Source organism: Danio rerio, chromosome 12 (genome assembly GCF_049306965.1).
Source record: "Danio rerio strain Tuebingen ecotype United States chromosome 12, GRCz12tu, whole genome shotgun sequence".
Classification (NCBI taxonomy): Eukaryota; Metazoa; Chordata; class Actinopteri; order Cypriniformes; family Danionidae; genus Danio; species Danio rerio.
In genome coordinates this window covers 46822124-46850000 of record NC_133187.1, presented here as the reverse complement: position 1 = coordinate 46850000, position 27877 = coordinate 46822124, and the positions used below count along the sequence as shown (strand labels likewise).

General features: G+C 34.3%; 2 protein-coding genes across 4 annotated transcripts in view; one reads left to right on the top strand and one right to left on the bottom strand.

Moving 5' to 3' along the window:
• The window catches only part of dock1 (dedicator of cytokinesis 1), a 525870-nt gene that overhangs the window by 180490 nt on the left and 317503 nt on the right, over nucleotides 1-27877 (top strand).
• insyn2a (inhibitory synaptic factor 2A) overlaps nucleotides 4936-27877 on the bottom strand; it is a 75102-nt gene continuing 52160 nt past the window's right edge. The window contains exon 4 of the mRNA XM_002664032.8: nucleotides 4936-8271. Within this exon, the coding sequence (XP_002664078.2) occupies nucleotides 8088-8271 (184 nt within the window). The 3' untranslated portion in view covers nucleotides 4936-8087. The remainder of the gene's footprint in view (nucleotides 8272-27877) is intronic.

Sequence of the window (27877 nt, the reverse complement as noted above, 5' to 3'; positions counted from 1 at the left end):
ATAATGTTAAAATTATTATTTTTTTATTTGTAATTTTTTATTATTATTTATTTATTTGCATTTAGTTTTAATTCTATTGACCTCATAGTGTTGTTTTTACACTTTTCATCCAATAAATCAGTGTAAACTATATTTAAATAAGATATTTGACATATTTTCACCCTTTGAATGTTATCACTTGATTAAATGGGCATTATCAGTGGTTATTAGTTGATAGATATCATCCAGTAGAGGCCTTCTGTGCCTACTTGTAAGCTCAGAAGGCTGTTATAATCCATTTACATGGTCAATTAGCTATACTAATAGAGGAGACTCCAGATCCGGATCTATTTTTACATTACTGTGACGTTTGGAGTAAGGGTAAACGCTAATAAAATTCAATTAATGAGGAAATAAATAATTCCTGTTAACTTCCGGCCGCAGCTGTATGTGATCTATAGCAGATTAACCATTTTGATGGATCACAGCCTTCTGAGCCTACTAGTAGGCGCAGAAGGGTCCTACTGGCCAATAACTATCAGCTGATAACCACTGATAACGCATATTCAATCAAGTGACAACATTCGAATCGGCAGATGTTTTAGAATGTATTGTATACAAAATATTTTATAGTACATTTTTAATTAAATTTTTTTTTCTATAAATGTTGTAAAAACTATTTTTTTTTCTTGGTAACTACCTGAAAAAGTTAGATTTTTTTTATACATTTACTTTGTTTAATTTCAAGATCATTTTTGTATAGTTGTAATTTGTCATTTTAAATGAGTGATTTTGAAGTTTAATTCATTTAGTTTATATTTCTAAAAGTCTAATATTTATCTGATCATTAATTATTCAGCATAATATAAACACATTTAATTTTTATCCGCTTGTTTTGACAGTTTTTCTGTCTGTTTTTTAGGTTCAAGTTGCTTTATTGGCATGACATTTAGTCTAGTTTTGCCATAGCATTTTAAATATGTATAAGATATGTAACATATAAACAACATCAAACTAATAAAATATACGGTAAATAATAAATAAATAAATAAATAAATAAATGACCAAAGAAAAACATCATATATTTGATAATTATACTACTACTACTACTACTACTAATAATAATAATTGATATTATTATATTAATAACTGTCTCTTTCTTCTTTTTTCAGTTTGTCAATGTTATCTTGATCCTCACATCATGCTTTCTGCTAATATAAAATAAGTTATTTCACAGAACTTATTCATTTTCCATCTCTTCATTACTCTGAAAAGTTACTTATTGCTTAAAATGACTTATTTAAAACGAGTAAACGCAATGCCTTGTTGCAAGTTGACTTCACTTAAAGATAAAGCAAACCCATTGTAACTTGTAACTATTAAGTTGACTTCATTTTCATAATCATGCAAGTTTTACTCACTTTTAATAAAGTCAGTGAATGGCTTTTTACAGTGCTGTAGGTTTGTTTGTATCTGGTGTAATCTTTGTGTATGTGACTCATTTCTGCTAAAAAGCTTTTGTCACATAATTACAAGATATAACCTTAACATCTGCAATGCAGCAGTACAAATCTGCCAAATATCCAGTCAAATACTGCACCTTTTTTAGTATAAAGTTTTAGATGTCATTTGTTTTAGTCTCACTGTTCAATATTTGTAAATATTGTTTCATTAAAATGCTATGAAATGCGTCATACATTCAGAACTGAGCACACAAAGGAACCGGTTTCACACTCAGACAAAGGAGCCCGTCTTTGTATTTTTCATGTTTTATTTTGTATAGTAAATAGTTTTAAAAACTGTATAAAACACACAATATTGCACATAATAAATCAATTGCACTTTTTTTTAAGGAACAGAAAAAAAAACCCAAACATCTAATCATCTCTGGAGGCTACAGTGGAGCTATAGAGATTCACTGCTGCTGTTTCTGTGTTTGCCAGTGTAAACCAGAGGGACAGAGCGAATTATTTAGCCTTTTTTTTTTTTTTTTTTTTTTTTTAAAGACTTTGGCACACATCTCCGGATGGGAAGCTGCTTTTGCCTCTGCTGAGACATTCCCACAATGCCTTGCTCTTTCTGTGGGCTGAAATCGCTTTTGTGAGAGATGATTTGAGCCCCGTTTCACTCGATATTTTCATCACTCATACATTCTTTAAGATAAAAAAGGGGGTGTTTTGATTTCCAGTATGCTTGTCACCCTTTAATTAAATTCTGTACACACGCAATAATGGTGACGTTACACTGAGCGGTGGTTATGGGCTTTATTCAGTGTTAAAGGCTGCCAATGTGAGCTAGCAAATAAAAGAGCCATTCTGTGTCGTCAATGCAAAGAAAAGGAACTGAATCAAACTGCATAAAACTTATGTCGTCTGTGCTTTTAAATATACGTTAGAATCAAAGTATTAGGGTTTTAATGGGCTTATTTGATTAAATAATGCCAGACAATGCTTTACATGAGTACAAGCAGCAAACTGCACTTCACTAAGTGGCCACCGGTGGCTTAATTCCCTGATTTTGCTCCAACACAAATTGATTCTGTGGAACCCAGATTTTTTGACAGTGTAACTCTCTTCTTGTTAGCCAGTACTGGGTTGCGCATCTGCTGCGTAAAAACATATGCCCGAATAGTTGTGGGTTCATTCCGCTGTGGTGACCCCTGAAGGACTAAACCAAAGGAAATGAACTCTCTCCTTCACCTGTGTCTAGGTTTCTGAGTGAAGCATTCTGCTCTCGGTCTGTCAGTTTTGATCGGTGACGCACATCTTCTCTACAGTATCTTATTTTCTCTCATCAGTTTCTCCACAGGAGTGCTGTTTGATTCAGTGCTGCTGTCTACTGTATGCCCACACTACACAGGATGTGATGTCACGCTCTAGGGGTTCTGTAACGTACAAAGTCATTTCAAAACCATGACATATATCAATTTCCTCTGCTTTTCTAATGTGTACTATTCATGGTTGTAGTTTGTATCGTTTATATTGCGTCAAGAGGTCAGTCTGTGATGTTTAGATCCTGTATTGGCCATTTTTGCCATATGCAGATGAGGGTCTCAGTGTATATGTCTGCAGTTGTGTAGTGTGCTTTAGTCACACTTTGTCACTTCCAGAAGTATTTTTGTCCTGTTCATTTTTCTCATAGGGATTTTTTTTAATTGTTTGCATTAGTGTGTTATAAGCCATGAGTCAAACCAACCTGCTATGAGGAGAATCACAACATTGCACGCTTGTGATGAAAAACAGACAGAAATTCACAAAGGAATATCAACTAAATTACAATCCCATGAAGCATTATGAATAACACAATCAATATAAAATGATAAGGGGAAATCTATATATTTTATATTATATATTATTTATTTAAAAAAATAATAATTATATGTATATAATAATAATAGTAATATTTATATTAATAATTTATGATTTTCATTTAATCATTCGTTGCATTGTATTTTTTATTACACCTTTTCACCCAGTGAGCCCGTCTATGTATATACAATATATCTCTATATAAATGCAATATACAATATATTTTATAATATAATAAAATATATGCTATAAAATATATAGTTTTTTTCTTTAGAAATGTAAACAAAATTAAAAAGTTTGTTGGCAACTAGCTGAAATAAAATAAGTTGTTTATTATATTGTACATTGACAGTGTAATGACTTTTTAACCATGAATTTTACTGTTCTCATAGGATTTCCTTTTCTTGAATAAACCTTTTGATCTAAATCATAAAACTGGCCTTTTTATGAATCTGTTGAAGCAATATGTTTGTAATTTATTGTTATATTATTTTAGCTGGCAGCTAGCTCTCTGCAACTCTCACATGGTCACCCACTGAAGGTAAGCAAGGCTGCGCCCGGTCAATACTTGTGGGTCCTAGCGCCCCATTATATTGATGGGGATTCTATAATGAGACTGAGGTCCTGACTCTCTGTGGTCGTTTAAAAACCCCAGGATGTCCTTGGAAAAAGTAGGGGTTTAACTTTAGCATCCTGGCCAAATTTGCTCACTGTCCTCCGTCTATCATGACCTCCTAGCAATCCCCATATGTCTCCTCTCCACCTATCAGCTGGTGTGTGGTGTGCAGTCTGGTGTAATATGGCTGCTGTTGCGTCATCCAGGGGGATACTGCACACTGGTGGTGGATGAGGAGACCCCCCCCCCCTCCCACAAACACACACACACACACACAGACACACACACACACACATTGACAACTTCATTTGCAGTGCTTAATGGGAGTAGGTGGCACATTTTGTCTACTGCTTCGCTCTGATTGGTTGCATTACAGCATGGCCTCATCCTAAATTCTTCCTGTGAGCTTCAGTTGAATTAATGTGAACAGATGAGTTCAACAAAAGCATATATAATCCATTAAAACCTCAGGGCTTATAACAGGTCTGTTCTGAGAGGTTTTCAGTTTCTGTTAAAAGCAGTTTCCCTATTGAGAAAATGAATGGAGTTTTGACTTCTGTAAAATGACAGTCTGTCACAGAAAGGTAAACGTTTACCGCTATTGTCATAAGAGAACAACATGTGAAATCAAATCAATGGCAAAAACACATCCTATAATTTCAGTAATCCGATAAGTGAGAAGTTTATATATATATATATTTCTTACATAGTGTTTCTAGAAAATATTTAAATATGTGATTATTACGAATCTAGAAAAATAAGTCATACTTTTTTCATATTATTATTCTTTTTTCCTGGTAATAATAATATATGAAAGTTCTTATGAATTAACAGAGGCTTGTTTGAGTATTTCAATATAAATCCCACACACACTGCACAAAATGCTTTTGTTAGAGTTTTTGTCTTGTTTTTAGTCCATATATCAAAAAAAAAAAAAATTCAAATCAAGAAGGATTTTCTAGGCAAGCAAAAAATACTGTCTTGTTTTCAGAATTAATGCCAAAACGAAGTGTTTTTTTTTTTTTTCTTAAAGGTGATCTATTATGTAAAAATCACTTTCATAAGGGGTTTAGACACAGTAGTGTGGCAGCAGTGTGTGAATATAACCAACATCTAATGGTAATTTAATATCACACTTGATAAACCATCTGCAGAAGCACTTTGATTGACATTCTCTCTTTGTATGCATCATCAGAAAGGGAAAGCCCCGCCCACTAGTGGCCATCTCTCCCTCATTGGCGTAGAATGTTAGTCTTGTTTTTGAATCTGCCACTATGGGTTGTTGCTAGATCAGATATGATTGTGGCCGGAAGGTAACGGAAATGATTTATAATAATTATAAAATTTCCCATTATTTTTATTTTGTTAACGTCTACCCCAACCCAAAACCCAATCATCACAGTAATGTAAAAGCAGTAGTTTTACAGAGTATTATTTGTTTTTTATTAAATTACCCTATTGTATAGAGGTGTGAACCTACGCTCTCACGGTTCGGTTACGATTATAATGCCATCGATTCGGTTCAATTTGATATCACAGTGCATTGACGATGCCTTTGTTTTTTTATTTACTTCACAGCACAGCAATACTTGTATTAAAGTGTATAAAAATATTTATATACTATTTGTATTACAATTTTGTCCTTTAATACAGTCAGATGTACAAACTATACCTTTAAACAACACAAGCATTTATAGCAAATAAACAAATATAAATATCCCGCTCGCTATCCGATCCTTGTCTACCAAGTTCTCTTACACCTCTTTGATTGGTCACGCGCTCAACAGAAAGGGCTGCCATTGGCTCTTGCGTGCTGCGCTCTTCACAGACGAGTGAGACTGATAAACGGCAGTGGTGATCACAGCTGATCCATGATAGACGCGGTGGAGAAAAATCTGCAGGCACGCGCTCGTGTCTGTATCCAGAAGTATCGCTGTAACAGCCGAGAGGACAGGAAAAGTCACGCCAGCAGGACAAATGGGCCACAGTGAGAGAGAGAGAGAGAGATGTAGTTTACTTTCATTCTCTCAATCGCAGTAAAATAGGGGCTTCTGCTGTGTCAGTGAAAGACTGTCCAGCAAACACACGCTCGGTAAAATTGTGCAAAGTTTCTGCATTTTTAAGTAGTTGGAGTGTTGTAAATACTCGCACTCACCTCCCTCACCATAGTAAGCTACGGCGACATATGCCGCATATGAGATAAAGGACATCACTACATATAACCGGTTATGATTATTATTACTAAACCGATATCGAATTGTCCACATCTGCATCGCGGTGCACCGAAGAAACAATTAATTTTGACACCCCTAAAATTAGATGTATATCATCTTCCCCTACCCTAACTCTAAACCCAACTGTCACAGCACTGTAAAAATATTAATTGTTGTCATACAGTGTCATAAATAAATGCTGCTATATTAATGTGCATGTTGCACTTCCCGCCAGCTATGTATCCTATCAAGACTTTACCGCCAGTATGCTCACGCATAGGCATCTGTAGCTCCGCCCTCTTTTTAAAGGAGACACTCATTTAAATTTAAAGCGACAGACACCAAAATGACACAATTAGGGTTAAATCCTAAAAAGGTCAGTTTCAGAGGGTTATAAAACATTATTTGTGTGGTATTTGAAATGAAACTTCATACGCACACTCTAGAGACTTCTTTTAGATCTTGTTAAAGAGGTCCATTTTTAAAAACAAGCTACATAATCTGCCAAAATGGGGCAAGCTAAATAATCTAGTTGTCTCATTGAGATATATTTACTTAGCTTAACCCATTGGCAGATTATTTTGCTTGTTTTAAGGTAAAACTCACTTGATTTTCGCACATCATTTCTGAAAACAAGACCGTATTTGGTAACGCTTTATTTTGATGGTCCATTTGAGTATTAGTAGACTGTCTGCTAAACATCTGCTGATACTGCTCCTTCAACAGACATTTAACTAAGAAACTTTGCACGTACATGTAAACTTACACTAACCCTAACCTAACAGTTTATTTATAATCTAATGAGAAATAGTTGGCATGTAGATGCAATGTAGCTTAGGCTGCTTTCACACCTGTGAATCGATTCAGTTGTTCCGAAACAGAGATTACAATTGTTACATCGTTGCTCTTTGCTCTTGGAGCGGTTCGCTTTCACATTGCAAAGTTTCTAATTGGACCAAAAGAGCTAAAACAAGTCACGTGCGAGTAAACTCTCCTCACATTGGTCAGAGTGTCAGGGGTTATTTTGCAGAGTCCCGCTCAGCTGTCAGGAGAGGTGGAGGTTTGGTGGTGTCTGACAAGCTGCGCGCGACGTGTCTGAAGAGTGAGGAGAGATGTGGTGGGGAGGGGTGAGAAGGGTGCGCGACGTAGCCTATTTGAGGAACGGGAGGGAGACGCAAGATTACCGGGAGATCATCACTCGTTTGCGGGCATCCAGAGCAGGCACGTGCACACATAGGGCTCAACCTGTGCAGTGCACAAGCCCTTTTTAGTCTTGGATAGAAAGTGCCCTTCCAAAATGATCAAAAGTGCCCCCGCGACAATTGGTGGTTTCACATATGTCAAACGAACCGCACTAACTGGGCAAACGAGACAGGTTCCAAAGCAAAACTGAAGGTGTGAAAGCATCCTTAAATTCAACCAGCGGACCATCAAAATAAAGTGTGACCCAATGTTTTTTAGTTCTCTATAAAATGCTTCATTATTGAATAATCTTTAGGTTTTTGGACTAGAAGCAAGACACAAACTCTAAATAAGAAAAGCAGTTTTTGCAGTGCATTATGTATTTGCCGTGACTTCGCCAGCTCCGTCTGCTATTAATCCCATCCTGGAGTGAGTTTTCCATTCTGGAAAAAAATAAATAATAAATCCATGAAGTCCTCTGTGAAGAAAACCATCCTCCAGTGCATCTGAAGAGTTGTGCTTCGTTTAATCTGTGGATATCCACGAGGAAGAGAAGACCCCAAATGATCCCAAATGATGATCAAAAAAAAAAAAAAAATTAATTAAAAAAAAAGTCAATAAATATAAATATTGATCCAGCTACGTCTCATTATTCCATTCTTCGGTTAAATATACACAAGTCCCAGTACTCTCGTCCATGAAGTACTGAAAAGGGACAAACATATTACTCCCGATCATACCAGGCGAAATGAAAAGCTGTCTGGAACTAAAGTGTTGTGTTTGCTGCGGTCACAGGAACCAGAGTTTCCAGCGCGCGTGTTTCTTGGCCTCGGCTTTGGACTTGCGTTTGGGTGTTGAGCTGATGGTGTCCTGAGCAAACGGCAGAGAGGCAAACAGAGACTCCTCCGTCGGACACAATCTCTTCATCAGCGGCTGCAGTTTGTCCTCCTGCAGTTTAAAGTCCAGCTCCACACTGCACAACACACAAGAACAGACACATTCAGCTTATTACAGCGGCAGAAATGCAGGCTGGCATGCTTTAGATCATCAGGAGAAATGGTTATCACATTTCTCGGTGAATAGAAATATCATATTAAAGTTCAATTCAGTTCTGTATAAAGGATGGGGCTTAATTTTGTCTATCAGGAACTGGATCCTGTATGCTGAAATTGAGCCAGATCTGGACAAATATAGAAATTTTGCTGCTCTTTGTTATTAATTCTGGATTTATATTTATGGATTATGGATAAGACAATATCAGAACAGTATCAAGAATAATAATTTGCAGGTATTTATTCTCTGTTGATTTTGTATAGATTGCTTCTTCCGAGTTTAGTGCAAGAAACCCTTTTTGACCTCAAAAAGTTTATGTTATGGATACATTAAATGAAGCATATAAAATTATTCATTGAAATTTGTTAATATGAATGTAACAATTTACTTTGTTGTCAAACAGACTTAGCTTTTTTGTTCAACCTAAAATATATATATATATATATATATATATATATATATATATATATATATATATATATATATATATATATATATATATATATATATATATATAAACAAATACTCTCATAAAAATATTATATTATCAAATGTAATTATTACAAATACATTAAAAAAAGTCAATTTAAATGCAGTTTAGCAATTGACAGAACACTACATTCACTAATTTTCCACACAATATTTCCATAACTAATTATAGAGGATCATACACACATCACCAGCATTAATAAACAGTTCAAGCAAATAATCAGGAATATATTATAATCTCCAGTAAATTTATACATTTAAATGAACAAACAAATAATTAATCAGTAAATAAAATGTGGCAAATTTTAGAATAAAGGGATTTAATAATATTAATTAATTAACCTTTTTTTAACACAGACTCAAAAATGTAATTGCTAAGTACAGAAATTAATGTTTTTGGAGAATAATAATAATAATATTCAATTCAATTCAATTCAGCTTTATTTGTATAGCGCTTTTACAATGTAGATTGTGTCAAAGCAGCTTCACATAAATGGTCATAGTAACTGGAACAGTGTGGTTCAGTAACTGGAACAGTGTGGTTCAGGTTTTAGTGTTTAAGTTCAGTTCAGTTCAGTTTAGCTCAGTTCAGTGTGATTTAATAAGTGTAATAATAGTAATATTAATAATAATAATAATACATTTTAATATTTATTGATTAACTAATAAATTATTATTAAAATAAAGACTATTTTCTTTTTGATGTCAATTATAAATAATAATAATAATAATAAACCTTATTTGTTAAATATTAAATTATTATTAAATTTAAGAAATTATTTTTTCCTGTTGTTGTGTCAATAATAAAAACAAAACGTTACAATTAATTAATTCAGTAATTATTAATGTAAGATATTTTTTCTTGTTGATGTTTCAATAATAATAAAATAGTAATTATTATTGTTAATAATAATGCAACAGCAATATTAATACCAATAATAATAATAATAATAATAGGCAAGGCAAGGCAAATTAATTTACATAGCACATTTCATACACAGTGGCAATTCAAAGTGCTTTACATAAACAGGAATAAAAGAGATAATAATAATAATAATAATAATAATAATAATAATAATAATAATAATAATAATAATCATAATCATAATAATGATGATAGTGATGATGATGATGGTAATAATAATAGTAGTAGTACATTTTAATTATTTATTAAATAATTATTAAATTAATATTAAATTTAAGAAATTATTTTCTTGTTGATGTCAATAATAATAAAACAGTTATTATTATTATTATTATTATTATTATTATTATTAATAATAATAATAATAATAATAATAATAATAATAATAATAATAATAGTAGTAGTAGTAGTAGTAGTAAATATTTAATATTTATTAATTATTATTAAATTAAATAAATTATTTTCCTGTTGATGTGTCAATAATAATAAAAAGTTAATAATAATAATAATAATAATAGTAGTAGTAAATTTTAATTATTATAAAATAGTGGAAATAAATAAAATAACATATATCAAAATAATAAAAATATTAGTTAGAAAAATAGTTGTTGTTGTTGTTGTTGTTAATAATAATAATAATAATAATAATAATAATAATAATAATAATGATAATAATAATAATAATAATAGTAGTAGTAAATTATAATTATTTATTAATTAGGATATTATTATTAAATTTAAGATAATATTTTCTTGTTGATGTGTCAATAATAATCAAGTTTAATGTATCTGTTTAATGAAAAACCAACAACAACCTAAAAGCAGAACAAACAAACAAAGCTCACCAAGTTTGTAAGCTGCTCTGACAGCAGAATCAGAATCACAAGCTTTTATTGTCATTATATATCAACTATACAACAAAATTTGAAAGTTTTACTCCTTTAAATTTGCGTAAAGAATTTTAGAAAAAGTTGCAAAAGTCAAAAAGTCACCCAAAATAATAAAAATAAAAACTAATAAAGCAGCTCTTCTACTTCAAGATCTGAGTCTTTCCATGTATAAACAGCACATTTCCCAGCAGCTTTAGAGCATCTGGAGTTATCTGTGCAGCTCCCTCATGCTGATAACATTCACTTTCCATATGATCTGAAGCTGCTCTTCTCTTGTACTTTGCTGTAAATGCAGAACTTTAGGGATTGAGCTTTAAAGATCCGCCATGTATTAGTCTCCGTTTCTCTCTCTCTCTCTTCATGTTTTCAGGAGTTTATAGCTGTAAAGAGAAGTGTGTAAGTGATGCATTGTGGGATTGATCCTCTGAGTGTCATCTTATGTGCTGGAGATTATCCCGTGTCCGCATCTGATTCCTGCACATTAAACTCTACCATTAGATGGAGAGATGAGAGTGAACGAGTGAATGAGAGAGGGATTATATACTGTATGAGTTCAGCTGATGCACTGACGGCAGCCACTTCAAGGAGAGAGAGAATGTGTGTTTACTAGAGATGCAACAATACAGTTAGCCCACAGTTTATACATACCTCGCTTTTTAACACAGTTTTCGGTTCAGTTAGGTTCTCTTGGCTTGACACGTCTGTTTTTTATTTTTTATTTATTCTATAGGCATTTGGAACAGTAAGAGGTTCAGGAGAAAAAATTAAAAGGATTTATTGCAATGCTCATTTTGTTTTACTTAGAAGCCAAGAGAAGTACACTAGTTCCTAGTGTATTGTATAAAAACAATGAAATCTCACAGTTGCTGGTAGCCCATGTACAAACTGGGGAACACATAAAATCCTACACTTTGAAAATAAACATACACATGAAGTTAATAAAGATAAATTGGCCATTTCAAATAAACATATTTGTACTTCAGTAAACACAAATAAACCATCTTAATTATCTCGGTGCTGAAAAAATGCGAGATTGTTGTCTGTAACGCGGATCGAGTGCTTTTATAAAATGACAAAAGCCCACATCTCCCATCACCGAAAATGGCTGCAAATCTTTAGCAATAAACAGCCGCACTGCCTTTGTTATTTTTATGTGTCTCTTGAACCAGTTGGGTATGTTAGCTGGAAAGATTCAGCGAGGGATTGTTGCTATTTGAAGGACTTTATTACTTTCTTTGCTCTCCTGCCTTCAGACAGTGATATTGCTGGGTGATGGCGCTGCAGATGTGCAGTCATGGTTATACGTGTAAAACAATTAGGTTGTAGTCTTTAAAAACAGCAATACTTTCTTGTCATATTAGGGTCCTGTTTACACCTGTGCGTTTTTGTTTTAAAACGGAGTTTTAGATCAAAAACGATCCGTGTTCACACCAGCGTTTCTGAACATATCTCCGTCCACACTACGCCACCAAAACGTATATCACGTGACCATTCGCGCACTCTGGGCATGCACGTTCTAGTATAAACAGGAAGCTTGTGTCTCGCTCGGCATTTGGTTATTGTTAGTCAACAAACGCTGGTTGAACAATGAACGCGATGGCAAAGAAAGCAAGAGAGGTGTTTTTGTGGAGAGACGACGAGGTCGAGTTGTTACTAAACGTAACAAATGAATAACTGCACAATGGCGCCTAAAACAGACAATAGTGCAAACAACTCTCCCATTTCTGTGTCCATGTTGTTGTTTACAGTGAAGGCTGGTCTGCTGTCTTACAGTAGCGTTAAAGCCATGTGTTATAGTCATGTGATAGGGGCTTGACAAATAAGGGGAGGATATGCAATGACACAAAAGCCCCAATCAGGTAGCGAATCTCTGTTTTTAGACGTCTCTGTTTTCCCCCATCCACACTGAGACAGAGCAGCAGCGTTTCAGAATGAAAACGGCCTCTCCAGCGTTTCCAAAACGCTCCGTTTTTGGCGCTCGAAAACTCAGACGTAGTGTGGACGGATGGCGTAACCGTAGCAATACTTATGCGTTTTCAAACTAAAACGCACTAGTGTAAACGGGGCCTAGATCTACCGCTTTGTCCGATATTGGTGAAGAAGCTTTCTTCCTTAAACACACAACATTCAGAGTCCATTTTCCTTTTTTTAGCCTGACTCATTGTCAGTCATTAACTGTCGAGTGTATTTTAATATCCGAGAGTGTGTTCTAGTGCTACTGGTTGTGCTAACTGTACCGCGTGCAATACTGCCATCACATGGCGTTGACATGTAATTGCATCATTAATTGTCTAATTCTGAAACCAAACGGTTACTCACAAGCAGCGTTTTAAAAAACTGCCTCACGGGCCAGATGAAAGTGTTCAGCGGGCCGCATATGGCCCACGGGCCGTAGTTTGCCCACCTCTAATCTAAACTCATTGCGACTTGTTTCACCGTGTGGATCAAAATTGATACCCCATGGGTAAACATCCCTATCAGTAAACATTAAACAGAATGAAGTATATTGAAAATGTAAAAGAGCAGATTTTTTTGGGTTAGGGAGAGAGAAAACCGTTTGTTTAGTAGAAACATCATTACGTCTATGTGAGTCCCCACTGTGATATAGAAATAAGTCTGTGTGCTATTAAGGATTCTGCGTGTTTGTTCGCTGTGTGTCTGGCCTTTGCATTCAGACTCCACGCAATGCGGCAATTAGCAAATTAATGGCGAAGCACAACCTGCTAATTATGCTCTTATCAATATGACCATGTTCTGCATACACAGAGAGTTCCCTCAAATCACTCATTATCTCAACAAGACTCCAGAAGCTCTTTGAATGAGCTGCTTTGAGTCTTGAGCTCCTCACTCATTTGCTGCTTGTTTAGTGCACTTTGTAGTTCAGAATTGCGGAGGAGATGTTTATGATCAATGCTCAATCCTCGTTCACACTATGAGGGACTCACAGCAGCGACAAGCGATCGTTCATTTTAATGCACAGTGATAGACTTCTGTTGACCTCCATCTACACGAGTGACAGTGAATGTGGGTGACAACGTGGGCGTGTCAAGCAACGCAACAAAGTTGACAATCCTTCAGCTTTATGCAAATGAAAAGTGACTTTCTTGAGCGACAGCCAATAGGAGCACCAGTAGAGCTCACATGATCCTCTGTTTGCTCAGAGGCCGAATGTATTTTCTGTGCTGTAGACCTACACGGATAATGGAGATAAATAGCTTCAATGACACAGAGCACACTTTTTTTATGTTGATCATCTTTGTAAATCAGCGTTTCATGTACTGGTTCCATTTGTATTTAGTTGGGGTGTCACCATTTCGATTTTTAATCGAAATCGATCGAAATGTATGCTCAATTTCGATTATCGAATCAAAAAATTGAATCGTCGATGCTGCCACGCCCCCATGTCACGTCAGCTTGGCTTGCCAAGAGGGAAAAAACAGGCTTGTTGAAGTGCTTGTTGAACTGCAGAAGCAGGAGACCCGTCGACAGAGCTTAAACCCTCTCCTCTTTCAATAAAGTCGCCGGTGTGGAAGCATTTGGGATTTCCAGTGAGTTATGTTGACAACGTTCGTGTTGTACACACTCAGGCCCTGTTTATACTGTCTTTGTTTTTAAATGGCATTTTAGAACGACAACGATTTGACATCCACAGTGGCGTGTAGCATTTCTGAGCAGCCCTCCTTCCTCTCTACCTCTGAAAATGCACATCACGTGACCACACAGACGCAGACGCACACACACAGCCATGCGCTCCAGACAGCAGGTCCAGGCAGTCAGAGGACTGCTTCAATCTTTCACTCACTTGTACTTAACGTTAGTCATTTTAGCGAACACCTCAGAAACTGTTGGCTGGTTCCTGTTGGTTGTGCCTCTTTTTAACCGACGCCATTATAACGACACAGATCACTGCCTATTCACGAGTCCCGCAGAAAAAGTGATTGACAGGTGGTAATTATGTGTGAATCTTGCCTTTATTCATTTACTGTATGATTTGTTTATGGGTAAAACAAAGACCATGCAGGTCAGGTAGTTTAAACGGTAGGCTACAAATGGCCACCCAGAGTGACAGTCAGCTACAAACTCGCTGCTAGTCATACCTGTCAACATTGGGATGTAAAAATAAGGGATATGCCCACCATAATAAGGGATTCCCCCAACATTCTGATTAAAGAGCAGCGAATGAATCTTTTATTTATTTAGATTTTATTACATTAAATAACAGGTGTCACTTTAAAAATGCACCCATCTAACGTTATAATAAAAGCATTCGACTGCTTTCCTAAATTTGTATGCTTATTTAAGACAAAACTAGTAGTGTTTGAAAAAAAAAAAAAAAACCACTAAGATCGACATCTTTATATGTTGTTATTATTAATTGTGTGTGTATGTCTGTTTAAACACACACCCAAAAGCCAGACTTACACTCCACTTCAAATGGGGTATATGCCGAAGCATGCTAATAGGACTTTTAATTTGCCATTAACCTGGGTTAAGCGCTTCCGGCGAATTGAATGGCAATGCAAAATCCGATGCATTTAAGGTCTGTTTTCTTTAAAAAATCAGCAATCTCCACTAGCTGAGTAATATCTGATTTAAAGTGGGTCTCAGATTGTACAAGAAACACTGCATTAAATTACATTTCCCCCGCCATATCTTTATAATATGAGCATTTATTTTACCCCAGTATATTCAATGGAGCTTCTGCGCTAGCCTGCTGATTCTGACAGGCGTGTGCGAGTAAACGGCTTTTTGTCTCGTTTTACGCTTGAGCAACTAAATAAATGCTAAAGTTTATTTAACTGAATGTATTTTAATGACATTACAACATCGATGCTGTATAAGGAACCGTATAAAATGAAAAAAGTTCACAATAACAGGTCACCGGAAGTGTATCAGCATGGGAACCGCACTAGCTCAGCATATACCCTATTGCGTGTGCAGAATCTGTTTGGGAAACAGCATCTGTTTATCACAATGGAGCGTGTCAGCTGACAGTCATGCACCATTATATGACTGTTAGAAGGATTGTATAGGATGGGCGACGGCACCTGTAATCAAAAGGAAAGGAAATCACGCCGTTTTTTAAATATTTATAAGTGTTTTCATTCCTAAACAAAGCGAAAGCACAGAACAGACTCACGGTTAAGAACAAGGGGTGACCCCTGGTGGTTCGGCGGTATGGGTTGCGTATAGAGAGGCTCGGCTGTTCAGGGAAAGACTGAAAATACAGGAGAAATACGGGAAAATACCTTTACGGGATGATAGCGGGATAGAACTGTAAAATACTGGAGAATCCCGGGAAAAACGTGAGGGTTTACAGGTAAGCTGCTAGTGTGAACGAGGCATATATCAGCACAGATCCTCTCCCTCAATATTTTTAGTTTGTAAGCCTGATTTGTATGCAAGCATATAGAAGTGTGTACTTTATCTCTTATTTTGGTAAAGATTATTCGATCTTAAAGAAGACAGCGTTGTATAGTGTTGTCGGTGGGTTCCTTGCTATGAAAGGTAATTCCAGCCAATTTTAAATAAATCAATTAAATAATTAAATTAAAATGAAAACTACATTAACAATTTAGGTATATCTGGCAAAATTGAAATTAAAATGAAATTTAATTTTCATCTTCACTGTGACAACACATCGTCCCTGTCAAATCAATAAATAAAAGGAAGTTGCAGATGTAACATTTCATTTTCGCTGCGTTTCTGCGTCAAGACTACCAATATTAAAATGAAAAGCCAAGCTGAAAAATACGCTCTAGGAACATCAGAGACTTATTTCACATCTTGTAAAAAGAGATATAATAGGTCACCTTTAAATCGCATAACAATGGATTGAAAGTTTATGTTAAAGATGAATTCAAAACAGAAGCATCTAATTCCTCATCCATGCTAGTTTCTTACACGTACACACACTCTATCATCATTCCAAAAAAAAAAAAACAAACAAACATCCTCACATTCATATATTAATTGTTAATCTGTGTTGTATGTTTTCTCAGGATCACATTGTGAAATATCTCATTCTAAATCATCAAAAAAAAAAATAGCGTTTCCGACTGCGTACGCTCTTAATATTTCTGTATAATGCCAGCACAGATTTACTTTTCTATTTCTAGCGAGGCCTGGCATACGGTGCGATGCTCAGTATTTCTAGCTTTGCTGATCACAAATCAATGTTTAATATTTCTCCCCGAATCGATCGGGCTCTCCGCAGAATAAACCCCAGTGTCATTAGAGAAGTGGCTGTCAATATTTCATTTGCATGAGCACGTGGAGCTCAGCATGTTTCTGGTTTGCATCTTGTGTGCTGTTTTTCGTTGATGCTTCACTGTTGTCAAGTCCTGATGCTTTTCTGTCTTTCTAAGTTGCTGATTATAAAGAGCGAGGTGCTGATGAGGCCGTGTTACTTCTCATTGGCCTGTGCTCTTCGTTTTCACGATGAGAGGTTTAGCCCCGCCTCTTAAAGCTCTTTATCCTAAAATCAAGGGAGTGGCCAGTAGCTTATAATTAACATATAGATAAGCCCCTCCCCTTATATTCAGATGAGCCAATGGCTGTTGAGTATCAGTTGCATGGGAACTAGGTCATCTTTAGATTTTGGTGCCATTATAAACAATGTACGATTTTGTTTTGATGGCATTTGTGTGGCAGTTTTTTTTTAAATGTTGTGCATGAGATACTTGTAACAATAATCCTATAAGTCAACTTAAAGGGATAGTAAAAATTTACTCTATTTATTTATTATGACCCACGTTTCTTCTGTTGAACACTAAATAAGATAAGAATCCTGTAACCATTGACAGTGATTTAAATACAGTGGAAGTCAATGGTTACAATTTTTCTAACATTTTTCAAAATATCTTCTCTTTTCAACAGAAGAAAGAAACTCAAGACAGGTTATCAAGAAGTAAATGGTGCATCATTTTCATTTTTGTTGTGAACTGTCCGTTTAATGTCCAAAATATCAGATAGTCTTAGATTTTTTTATTTCATTAGATTTTTAGTTAGTTTATTTAGGTTAACATATAGATAAGCCCCGCCCCTTATATTCAAATGAGCCAATGGCAGTCGAGTATCAGTTATAAGGGGACCAGGATTCTGATATCTTTAGATGTTGGCACCATTATAAACTGTAAGATTTTGTTTTGATGCCATTTATGTGGCAAAAAATGTTCAAATGATGTGCATGGGGTACTTGTAACAATAATCGTAAATTCCATTTCATAAATCCAAACAGGTCAACTTAAAGGGTCATAAAACCCTCCTCTTTCAGTTTAAGTCTACAAGAGTTTTATCAAAAGATGCTTCACGATTGGTGTGGAGCGCTGCGAGGAGTGGGCGTGGCCTACAGAGCAGGGTAGAAAGAGGCGAGAGAACAACTGGATATAGGCGATGTGTCTGAATGGTAGCAAACTCAACTGATAAAGGAGAAGTTTACCCAACAATGAAAATGTATTCACCCTTTATTGGTTCCAAACCTTTAAATTTGTTTTTTAAACACAACAGATAATTTGAAAAATTCTAAAAACTAATAAAAATTAATATGCACCAAACATTAATAGATTAATCTTTTGACAGCACTATTACATACATTGGTTATTTTTTCTTTATTCCGTCATTTTTAATACCCAAAAGACCCCTTGGCAAATTTTAACTAAAGAATTGAAGGACTTTTATTGTCTATCCATTGAGATTTATAGGGATTTTATGTAGTATTAAGTAATTAATTGACTTATCGAGTAATTTAATTACTTTTTAGACAAGATAATTAGTAAAATATTTATTTTAAATATAATTCTGATTTAAATATTATAATTACATCATTAAATGATGAGGTAATTTGTTACTTTCATGAAGTAACATACCAATCACTGGTTCTAAGATAAGTCTGAGAAATGCTGATTTTAGCTCTGCTAACATCATGAAGATTAAGCAAAACTATTATTATAATCATATTTACTATGCAGATAAATTAGATAGCAAGCACTAGATGTGTCTAGCCTGTATTAATATTTGACATGAACTGTTTCATAAACACATTGGCTTCAATGTTAGCACCTTGGATTAGCCCCGTAATAAACTGTGTATTGTGGGCATTCACCCACTCAAAATTGTTATCCAAAGAGTACAATCTACCAAAGTTCTTCCATAATACAACCTTTCATACTTGTGTATGTCATCTTCATAACCTTCACCTTCTTTCTGATTTAAGTGGTTCGTCGGTTTAAATCAGCTGAATTCTTGCTAAAAATGCAGTGATTTTATTGCCTCCTATCAGTAATTGTGATCGTGATGGAGCGACGGTGACGCATATGAACAAACAAATAAAAAAACAGAGCTCTTCAAAAAAACTTCAGTCAAAATCCCATCGATATTCATCACATTCTCAGACAGAACAAGTCTTTTTTTCTCGTCTCGGAGTGGTAATGAAACCAGAAGAAAGTGTAAAACAATCCGCCCACATCTTCAGCTCGCTGGTGTCAGTTTTCCTGCGCATCTCTCTTATTTATTAAGCCTCAGAACTTGTTTTTCTTGACCCACTTTCAAGTTTTTTGGATGTCAGAAAATCTCAAGACAAGAAGCGCAGCCATGTTTAATGTCTTCAGTTATCAGCACATTATTCATAAGGAGTGCAAAACGTGTTTGAAAATTCCCACAATGCAATGCTTTTTTTTTACATCAACTTTTTTATTGTTGCGTTGACATGTCAAATATTTACTGAGATTTTTCTGCTTTTAAATAATTAAGCGATGTTGCTTTTTATTTAGGTGCTCTCTATATTTGGTTTCTCAGTTCATCCTTGCTTGGTACATATTTAATGCAAAATGCAGAGTTAGTGTAAAATATCCGTGTTAATCTTGAAATAAATGCATGCTTGGGCTTAGTTTATTAGCACATGATTCCTGGAAATAAGTTTCAGCTGTCTGTTTTAATAAATCTAGAGATGGAGCGGTTTATTAGTGCCATCTCATTTGCATTTCTCAGCATATACATTTATAAATATATGGATGCAGGAATATTTTAGGTTCTAACAACTTTGCTGAGCCTTGTTGCCTCTTGTGGATGTTGGAAACTTTTTTGCTTAGCTTTAAAAAAAAATGTGTTAGCTTAATTAGTCGACTCTGTTTGTACTTGGATATACGTGATGATGAGCTAGTCACTAATTAGTGTTTGCCCAAAAAAAAAAAAATAAATAAAAAATCGATGTGTGTACCAAGACTGTGTTGTTCCAAGATATTAATGCATATATTATGTAAACTTTCATATTTTTTTTATGTCATATTTATCATTTAAACATATTATTATATATTATTATATTTTTTAAACAATGTTATTTATTATTAATATTTATCATATATATTTAAAAAATACTAGTAGTATTACAAAAAATAATAGTAATAAAGATAGTAAAAATAAAATTAATGATAAAAAACTAATAAATAAAAATAATATTAACACAAATTATCAATAATAATTTTACTTTATTAAAAATATATAAATATGAAATTTATTATTATTATTATTATTATTATTATTATTATTAACAATAATAAATATAAATAATATAATATATATTTATAATAATTTTTATTTATTTATTTAATTATCTATATTCTTAAGCATGAAAAAAAATAATACATTAATAATAATACTACTAATAATAATTATACAATTTTTAATTATACTTTATTATAAATAAATATTATCATTAATAATAATTAGAATAATAAATAGCCATTATTATTATTATCATTAATAAAGAATGAATATATTATTGCTATATTTAAAATTGGTTATATGTGAATCTGATATTTTATTAATGTATTTATTTCAAAAAGTATTTGATTGCTCATCCTCGGCCTCTGTTTATCGGCCTTTAGTGTGTTTATTTGTCAGCATAATGTTGGCTGGCGTCTGTTGGGAACTGGAAGGGATGTGTGTGTGTGTGTGTGTGTGTGTGTGTGTGTGTGTGTGTGTGTTATATATTTGAGTGTAAAACTCATCGGTGCCAGACATAACAGACTGACAGCCCTGTGAAAGTCAATGTGTTTCTCATTATCAGCAGATGCCTCTTTCTCGTCTGCTGGTTTGAGGTTGAGTCTCGACCGCTGAGAGATCAGGAAAAAAAACACTTCTCTGCTGTCTGTCATGTTTGTCAGTGAATCTGAAAAGAGCACAGGTCCAGATGAAGACTGGATCATTAGCAGAGGGATAACAGTTTTGGATGAGCATTCAGTTTGTCTGCAGGGTCTTAAAGAGCCCATATTATGGGTTTTTGAAAATTCCCCTCCATGTAGTGTGAAACACAGCTCGAAGTGAAGTGAAGTATCCAGCTAAGGCTTAAATCTGTAAGTGTACAGTGTTTAAAACTGTTGATTCATCTATAAAAGAGTCAACTCATAGTGCTTCAAACGAGTCGCCTTGATAACGAGTCATTAGGTGTTTCGCCATGACGTACTAACGAAACCAAGTTATTCATGTGCACGGGCAAACCCGGGAGATTTGAAACCTGCGGCCCCGCCCTCTTACACATTAAATTAATTTGAGCTCCTATTTTCTTTCTTTTTTTTTGTTTTTTTTTTAGGTGTTTAAATTATTTTTAGCTCTTTTTTAAATTATTTTTTTAGATATTTAAACAAATTTGAGCTCTTTATTATTTACATTTTTTTATATTTTTTTAGATGTTTAAATTAATTTTAGCTTTTATTTTTATTAGATTTTTTGTTTTTTAGATGTTTAAATTAATTTTAGTTCTTTATTATTTTTCATTTTTAATTTTTTTTAGATGTTTAAATTAATTTTAGCTCTTTATTATGATTATTATAATTTTTTAGATGTTTGAATCAATTTTAGCTCTTTATTTTTTCATTATTTTTTTTAGATGTATAAATTAATTTTAGCTCTAATTTTTTGTATGTTTTTTAGATGTTTAAATAAATATGTAGCTCTTTATTATTTTTTAACAAATATATATTTCTTTTTTAGATGATTAAATAAATTTTAGCTAAATATATTTTTTAAATTATTTTTTTATATAAGTTTAAATTGATTTTAGCTTTTTATTATTATTTTTATGTTTTTATTTTTAAGTGTTTAAATTAATTTAAGCCTTTTATTATTTTAGCATATATTTTCTTTTTTTAGATGTTGAATAATAATTTAATATTAGCACTTTATTTTAGTTTATTATTTTTTAAACACTTTCAACAAGTATAAGACAATTTTAATAACACAACCTGTGATAAATACACTTATTTGTAACTATATTTTGTACTCACTCATTTCTTCCTCTGTGAGGTATTAATGTAGCTGTCCATCATACTTTGCTTTGCTCTATCTAGAGATTAAACCGTATCTCTGGAAAGTACACACACACACACACACACACACACACACACACAATGCGCTCCCTCTGGATTGAGCGTGGTATCGCTGTAGTATCTATAGCAACCATGGCTCAATATGAAGCGATGGTGAGTGTGGAGAACATCATTACTCCAGCAAAAAGAGAGAAAGATCTCCATGTGTCTCCACTGAGAGATTCAACATCTCTGCAATATAATCAACTCTTCCGCCTTCAGCACCGCTCTATTGGAATTTACAGACCACTGCTGTATGTGTGTGTTTGATACTGTTTCACTTGCACTGCACATGTGCTGATCGTGAGAGAAAAAACCCCACGTGTCTCTCTGTGAATAATTTGTGTTTGGATTGTAGTGTAAGACATTGTTAGCACTGCATTTCTCATGCCAAAACAATCAAAAGTGGAGTTTTGAGAGTGATTGCTAGGGCATCGCATTGTGGCTGCTAAGTTATAAGTGGCTGAACATTGCTTGTTTATAAAGGTGAGGAAGTAATGCATTCTGGAGTTCAAAGTTAAGGCATCTTTACAGTGTCAGTAAGAATCTAGAAAGTATTTATAATTGTTTAATGGGTGAAATGTTGCCGGAAAATAAAACAGTCAATATACACTCACCGGCCACTTTATTAGGTACAACTTACTACTACAGGGTCTTAATCCTTCGTGGCAAGGATTCAACAAAGTACTGGAAATATTCCTCAGAGATTTTGGTCAATATTGACATGATATCACCACACAGTTGCTGTAGATTTATCGGCTGCACATCCATGATGTGAATCTCCCGTTCCACCACATCCCAAAGGTGCTCTATTGGATTGAGCTCTGGTGACTGTGGAGGCCATTTGAGTAGAGTGAACTCATTGTCATGTTCAAGAAAGCAGTCTGAGATGATTCACGCTTTATGACATGGTGCGTTATCCTGCTGGAAGTAGCCATCAGAAGATGAGTACACTGTGGTCATAAAGGGATGGACAACATCAACAATTCTCAGGTAGGCTGTGGCGATGACATGATGCTCAGCTGGTACTAATGGGCTCAGTGTCTGTCAAGAAAAAATCCCCCACACACCATTACACCACCACCAGCAGCAGCCTAAACTGTTGATACAAGGCAGGATGGATCCATACTTTCATGTTGTTGATGCCAAATTCTGACCCGACCATCTGAATGTGGCAGCAGAAATGGAGACTCATCAGAGCAGGCAACGTTTCTCCAATCTTCTATTGTCCAGTTTTGGTGAGCCTGTGTGAATTGTAGCCTCAGTTTCCTGTTCTTAGCTGGCAGGACTGGCACCCGGTGTGGTCTTCTGCTGCTGTAGCCCATCCGCCTCAAGGTTGGACGTGTTGTCAGATGCTCTTCTGCAGACCTTGGTTGTAATGAATGGCTATTTGATCCTTTATCAGCTGGAACTAGCCTGGCCATTCTCCTCTGACCTCTGGCATCAACAAGGCATTTGCGCCCACAGAACTACAACTGGATATTTTCTCTTTTTCAGACCATTCACTGTAAACCCTAGAGATGGTTGTGCGTGAAAATCCGATTAGATTAGCAGTTTCTGAAATATTCAGACCAGCCCGTCTTTCACCAACAACCATGCCACAATCAAAATGACTTAAATCCCCTTTCTTCCCCATTCTGATGATCGCTTTGAACTGCAGCAGATCATCTTGACCATGTCTACAGGCCTAAATGCATTGAGATGCTGCCATGTGATTGGCTGATTAAAAATTTGCGTTAACAAGCAGTTGGACAGGTGTACCTAATAAAGTGGCCGGTGAGTGAGTATTTAGCTATTTTGTACTTTAAAAAAACTGTCAAGTTAATATATGACTAATATTAGATCTGCTGTTGTTTATAAACTCCACTTTTGATAATTTACAATGAGGACTTTCTCATGTCACACTCAGTGTGTCACAATGTGTTGTAACCAAAGCTCATCAGTGCCCTTACTAGTGCCCGAGTTCATGCAAACAACCTAGGGAGCTAGGGTACCGATTGAGATGCAGCCAATGTCTTCAATACTCATCTGGTTGATTCAATTCACTAACCCTGAGTTTCTGCAGTAATAATAACAGTAATGTTCGTCTTAAGAACATAAGGGCCGGCGGATCAGGGTTTATGTTCTGTCGTCTCTTTAAAGCCAGTCTATTAACTGTTATCTCTCAACCAAATAGACCCTGTGAGATGTGAATCCCGTCCGGACGCCACATTAGGAAACGCGCTCTACTGTGATGAAACACATCGACATGGTTAGCAAGAGAACAAAGCGCAGAGGAAGAGGTGCTTTTTTAATTTTTATTTTTATTTTTTTTTAGCTCGGAGCAGCTCGACTTCAAATAAATTGAAAGCTCCTAAATGCTCTTTTATGGGAGCGTGATCTCTGGGTTCAGCCATCACCCCCAGAACAAACACTGAATTAATTGAAATCTTTCTGTGTAGGTTTTATACGAACAACATTAAAGGAATGTTCAGTAGATGAATGCAGAAAATCACTTGATTATGATTGTGTAATTATGTAATATGTATTTGACAATATGCTGCATGTAGTAATTGTTTTTATTAATTTAGCGTCTACATGTTCTAGCAACGTTTTAATGAAAGTGCCGAATTTATCAGTTTATTTGATTTTATCTGTCATTGATTTCATGTTATTTTTGTCGTTATTTGTGTATTGGTATTATGGGTGTCACGATCCTCCAAATCCTCGATTCGATTACATTTTCGATTCTAAAGGCACGATTTGATTCGATTTTCAATTATGAATAATTAATTAATGACCAATTAATTATTTGTAGCCTACCGTTTAAACTACCAGACCTGCATGGTCTTTGTTTTACCGATAAACAAATCATACGGTAAATGAATAAAGGCAAGATACACACATAATTACCACCTGTCAATCACTTTTTCTGTCGGGACTCGTGAATAGGCAGTGATCTGTGTCGTTATAATGGCGTCGGTAAAAAAGTTGCACAACCAACAGGAACCAGCCAACAGTATCTGAGGTGTTCGCTAAAATGACTAAGTACAAGTGAGTGAAAGATTGAAGCAGCCCTCTGATTGCCTGGACCTGCTGTCTGGAGCGCATATGGCTGTGTGCGTCTGCGTCTGTGTGGTCACGTGATGTGCATTTTCAGAGGTAGAGAGGAAGGAGGGCTGCTCAGAAATGCTACACGCCACTGTGGATGTCAAATCGTTGTCGTTCTAAAATGCCATTTAAAAACAAAGACAGTGTAAACAGGGCTTGAGTGTGTACTTTTCGCGAGAGGATTTGCAACGGAGGCAGGCGGAGGATCGCGATGCCGGTGTTGTCTATCGGACGAACCGTACGTAATACGTACATAGCAGAGCTTGCAAAACTGTGTTTTTTGTCGACAACACAAACGTCCAAAACGCTTACGAGGAGAGGAGAGGGTTTAAGTTCTGTCGACGGGTCTCCAGCTTCTGCAGTTTAACAAGCACTTCAACAAGCCTGTTTTTTCCCGCTTGGCAAGCCAAGCTGACGTGACATGGGGGCGTGGCAGCATCGACGATTCAATTTTTTGATTCGATAATCGAAATTGAGGATAAATTTCGATCGATTTCGATTAAAAATTAAAAATTCGATTAAAAATCGATTCAATTCGAATTTAATCGATTCGATTAAAAATTACAAATTTCGATTAAAAATCGAAATTCGGTCGATTTCGATTAAAAATTAAAAATCGAAATCGTGACACCCCTAATTGGTATACATTGCATAATTGTTTAAATTGCAACATCCTAATGCTATTTAGCACCTAAAGTGCTTTTTTTAAGTCGGTGGCATAGCAAAGTTATTTAATTTTAGCTGTTGTTGATTTGTCGTTATTTTCATCGTTACTTGTGTAATGGTATACTGCACATAGTAATTGTTTAATTTATTTATTGTTTATATTCTGGCAAGTGGCAACATCTTAATGAAAGTGTTATTCTTAAGTTGGTGGCGTAACAAAGTTATTTAATTTTAGTTGTTGTTGATTTGTCGTTATTTTTAACGTCACTTTCATAATGGTCCACAGCATATAGTAATTGTTTTCATTTATTTATTATCCTATATTCTGGCAACATCTTAATGAAAGTGCTTTTTAGGTTAGTGGCGTAGTAAAATTATTTAGTTTTAGCTGTTTTTTATTTGTCGTTATTTTTATTGTTACTTGCATAATGGTACACAGCATATAGTAATTGTTTTCATTTATTTATTGTCTATATATTCTGGCAACATCTTAATGAAAGTGCTTTTCTTTAGTCGGTGGCGTAGCAAAGTAATTTAATTTTAGCTGTTGTTGTTTTGTCGTTATTTTCATCTTGTATAATGGTATACAGCAAATGGTAATTGTTTAATTTATTTATTGTCTATATATTTTGACAACATCTTAATGAAAGTGCTATTCTTAAGTCAGTGGCATAGCAAAGTTATTTAATTTTAGCTGTTGTTGATTTGTCGTTGTTTTCATTGTTGATTGTATAATGGTACAGTATACTGCATATAGTAATTGTTTAATTTACTTATTTTCTATATATTCTGGCAACATCTTAATGAAAGTGCTATTTTTAGGTCGGTGGCGTAGCAAAGTTATTTAATTTTAGCTGTTGTTGATTTGTCATTTTTAGTTTTACTTTTGTAATGGTATACTGCATATAGTAATTGTTTAATTTATTTACTGTCTATATATTTTGACAACATCTTTATAAAAGTGTTATTCTTAAGTCGTTGGTGTAGCAAAGTTATTTAATTTTAGCTGTTGTTGATTTGTCGTTATTTTCCTCGTTATTTGTATAATAGTTTACTGCACATAGTCATTGTTTTCATTTATTTCACTTCTATATATTTTGGGAACATCCTACTGAAAGTGCTAATAAGTCGGAGATATAGAAAAGTTATTTAATTTTAGCTGTCATTGCTTTCATTTGCTTTATTTTTTTATTACTCGTTTAATAGTATACAACATTTACTTTTATAATGTTTTTTTTTTTTTTTTTACTTTTAAACAGCTACATCAAATATATTTGATAATATACAGCTTGAAGTATTTTTATTTATTTATTTAAAATCTGTATATTACGGCAACATCTTTTTAAAAGTTCAATCAATCAGTCTGTATAATCCATAAATTATTTAAATTTATTGAAAAAATGTTAATTTTATTTATGTATTTATTTATTTAAAGTATAATTTTACATGTATTAATTAATTAATTTTATTTATAATTTTTTATTCTATTTATTTATTAGTTTTTTATAAATGTATTTATTTATTTAAAGTTTATTATAATTATTATAATAATTATTATTTGTTTTTTATTTAATTTTATTAATATTATATAATAATAATAATAATAATAATAATAATAATAATAATAATAATAATAATAATAATAATTATTATTATTATTATTATTATTATTATTATTATTATTATTATTATATTTATCCTGATATGAACCGATTGAATGTCTAGTATAATACTGGGTGTCTGTTATCTGTCTACTCCAGAGAAACTCCTCTGCTCTCCTCTAGTGTGGAGTGTTTTCACTGGGCTTTGTGTGTAAGTAGATTGAGTTTAATCTTCTGAATTTGATTGTGTCTGTCGCTCGTCTTCATGTGGATGGATCTTTGGTTCTCTCTCTTTATCCATCCAACGAGACGCCGTTCATGTTGATGTTTCTCCGCATTCAAATAAAGCAGATGGAGTGTTTCTCTTCTGTCAGGTTTGCATGTTAAATGGCTCGTTCTCCAGAAACAGCTCAATCTGGGCGACTTTAAAAGCAATATTACTTTTGAGACACAAGCTGGGATGGCCATTAAAACCTGTCAAGTACCCAGAACTCGTCATGCA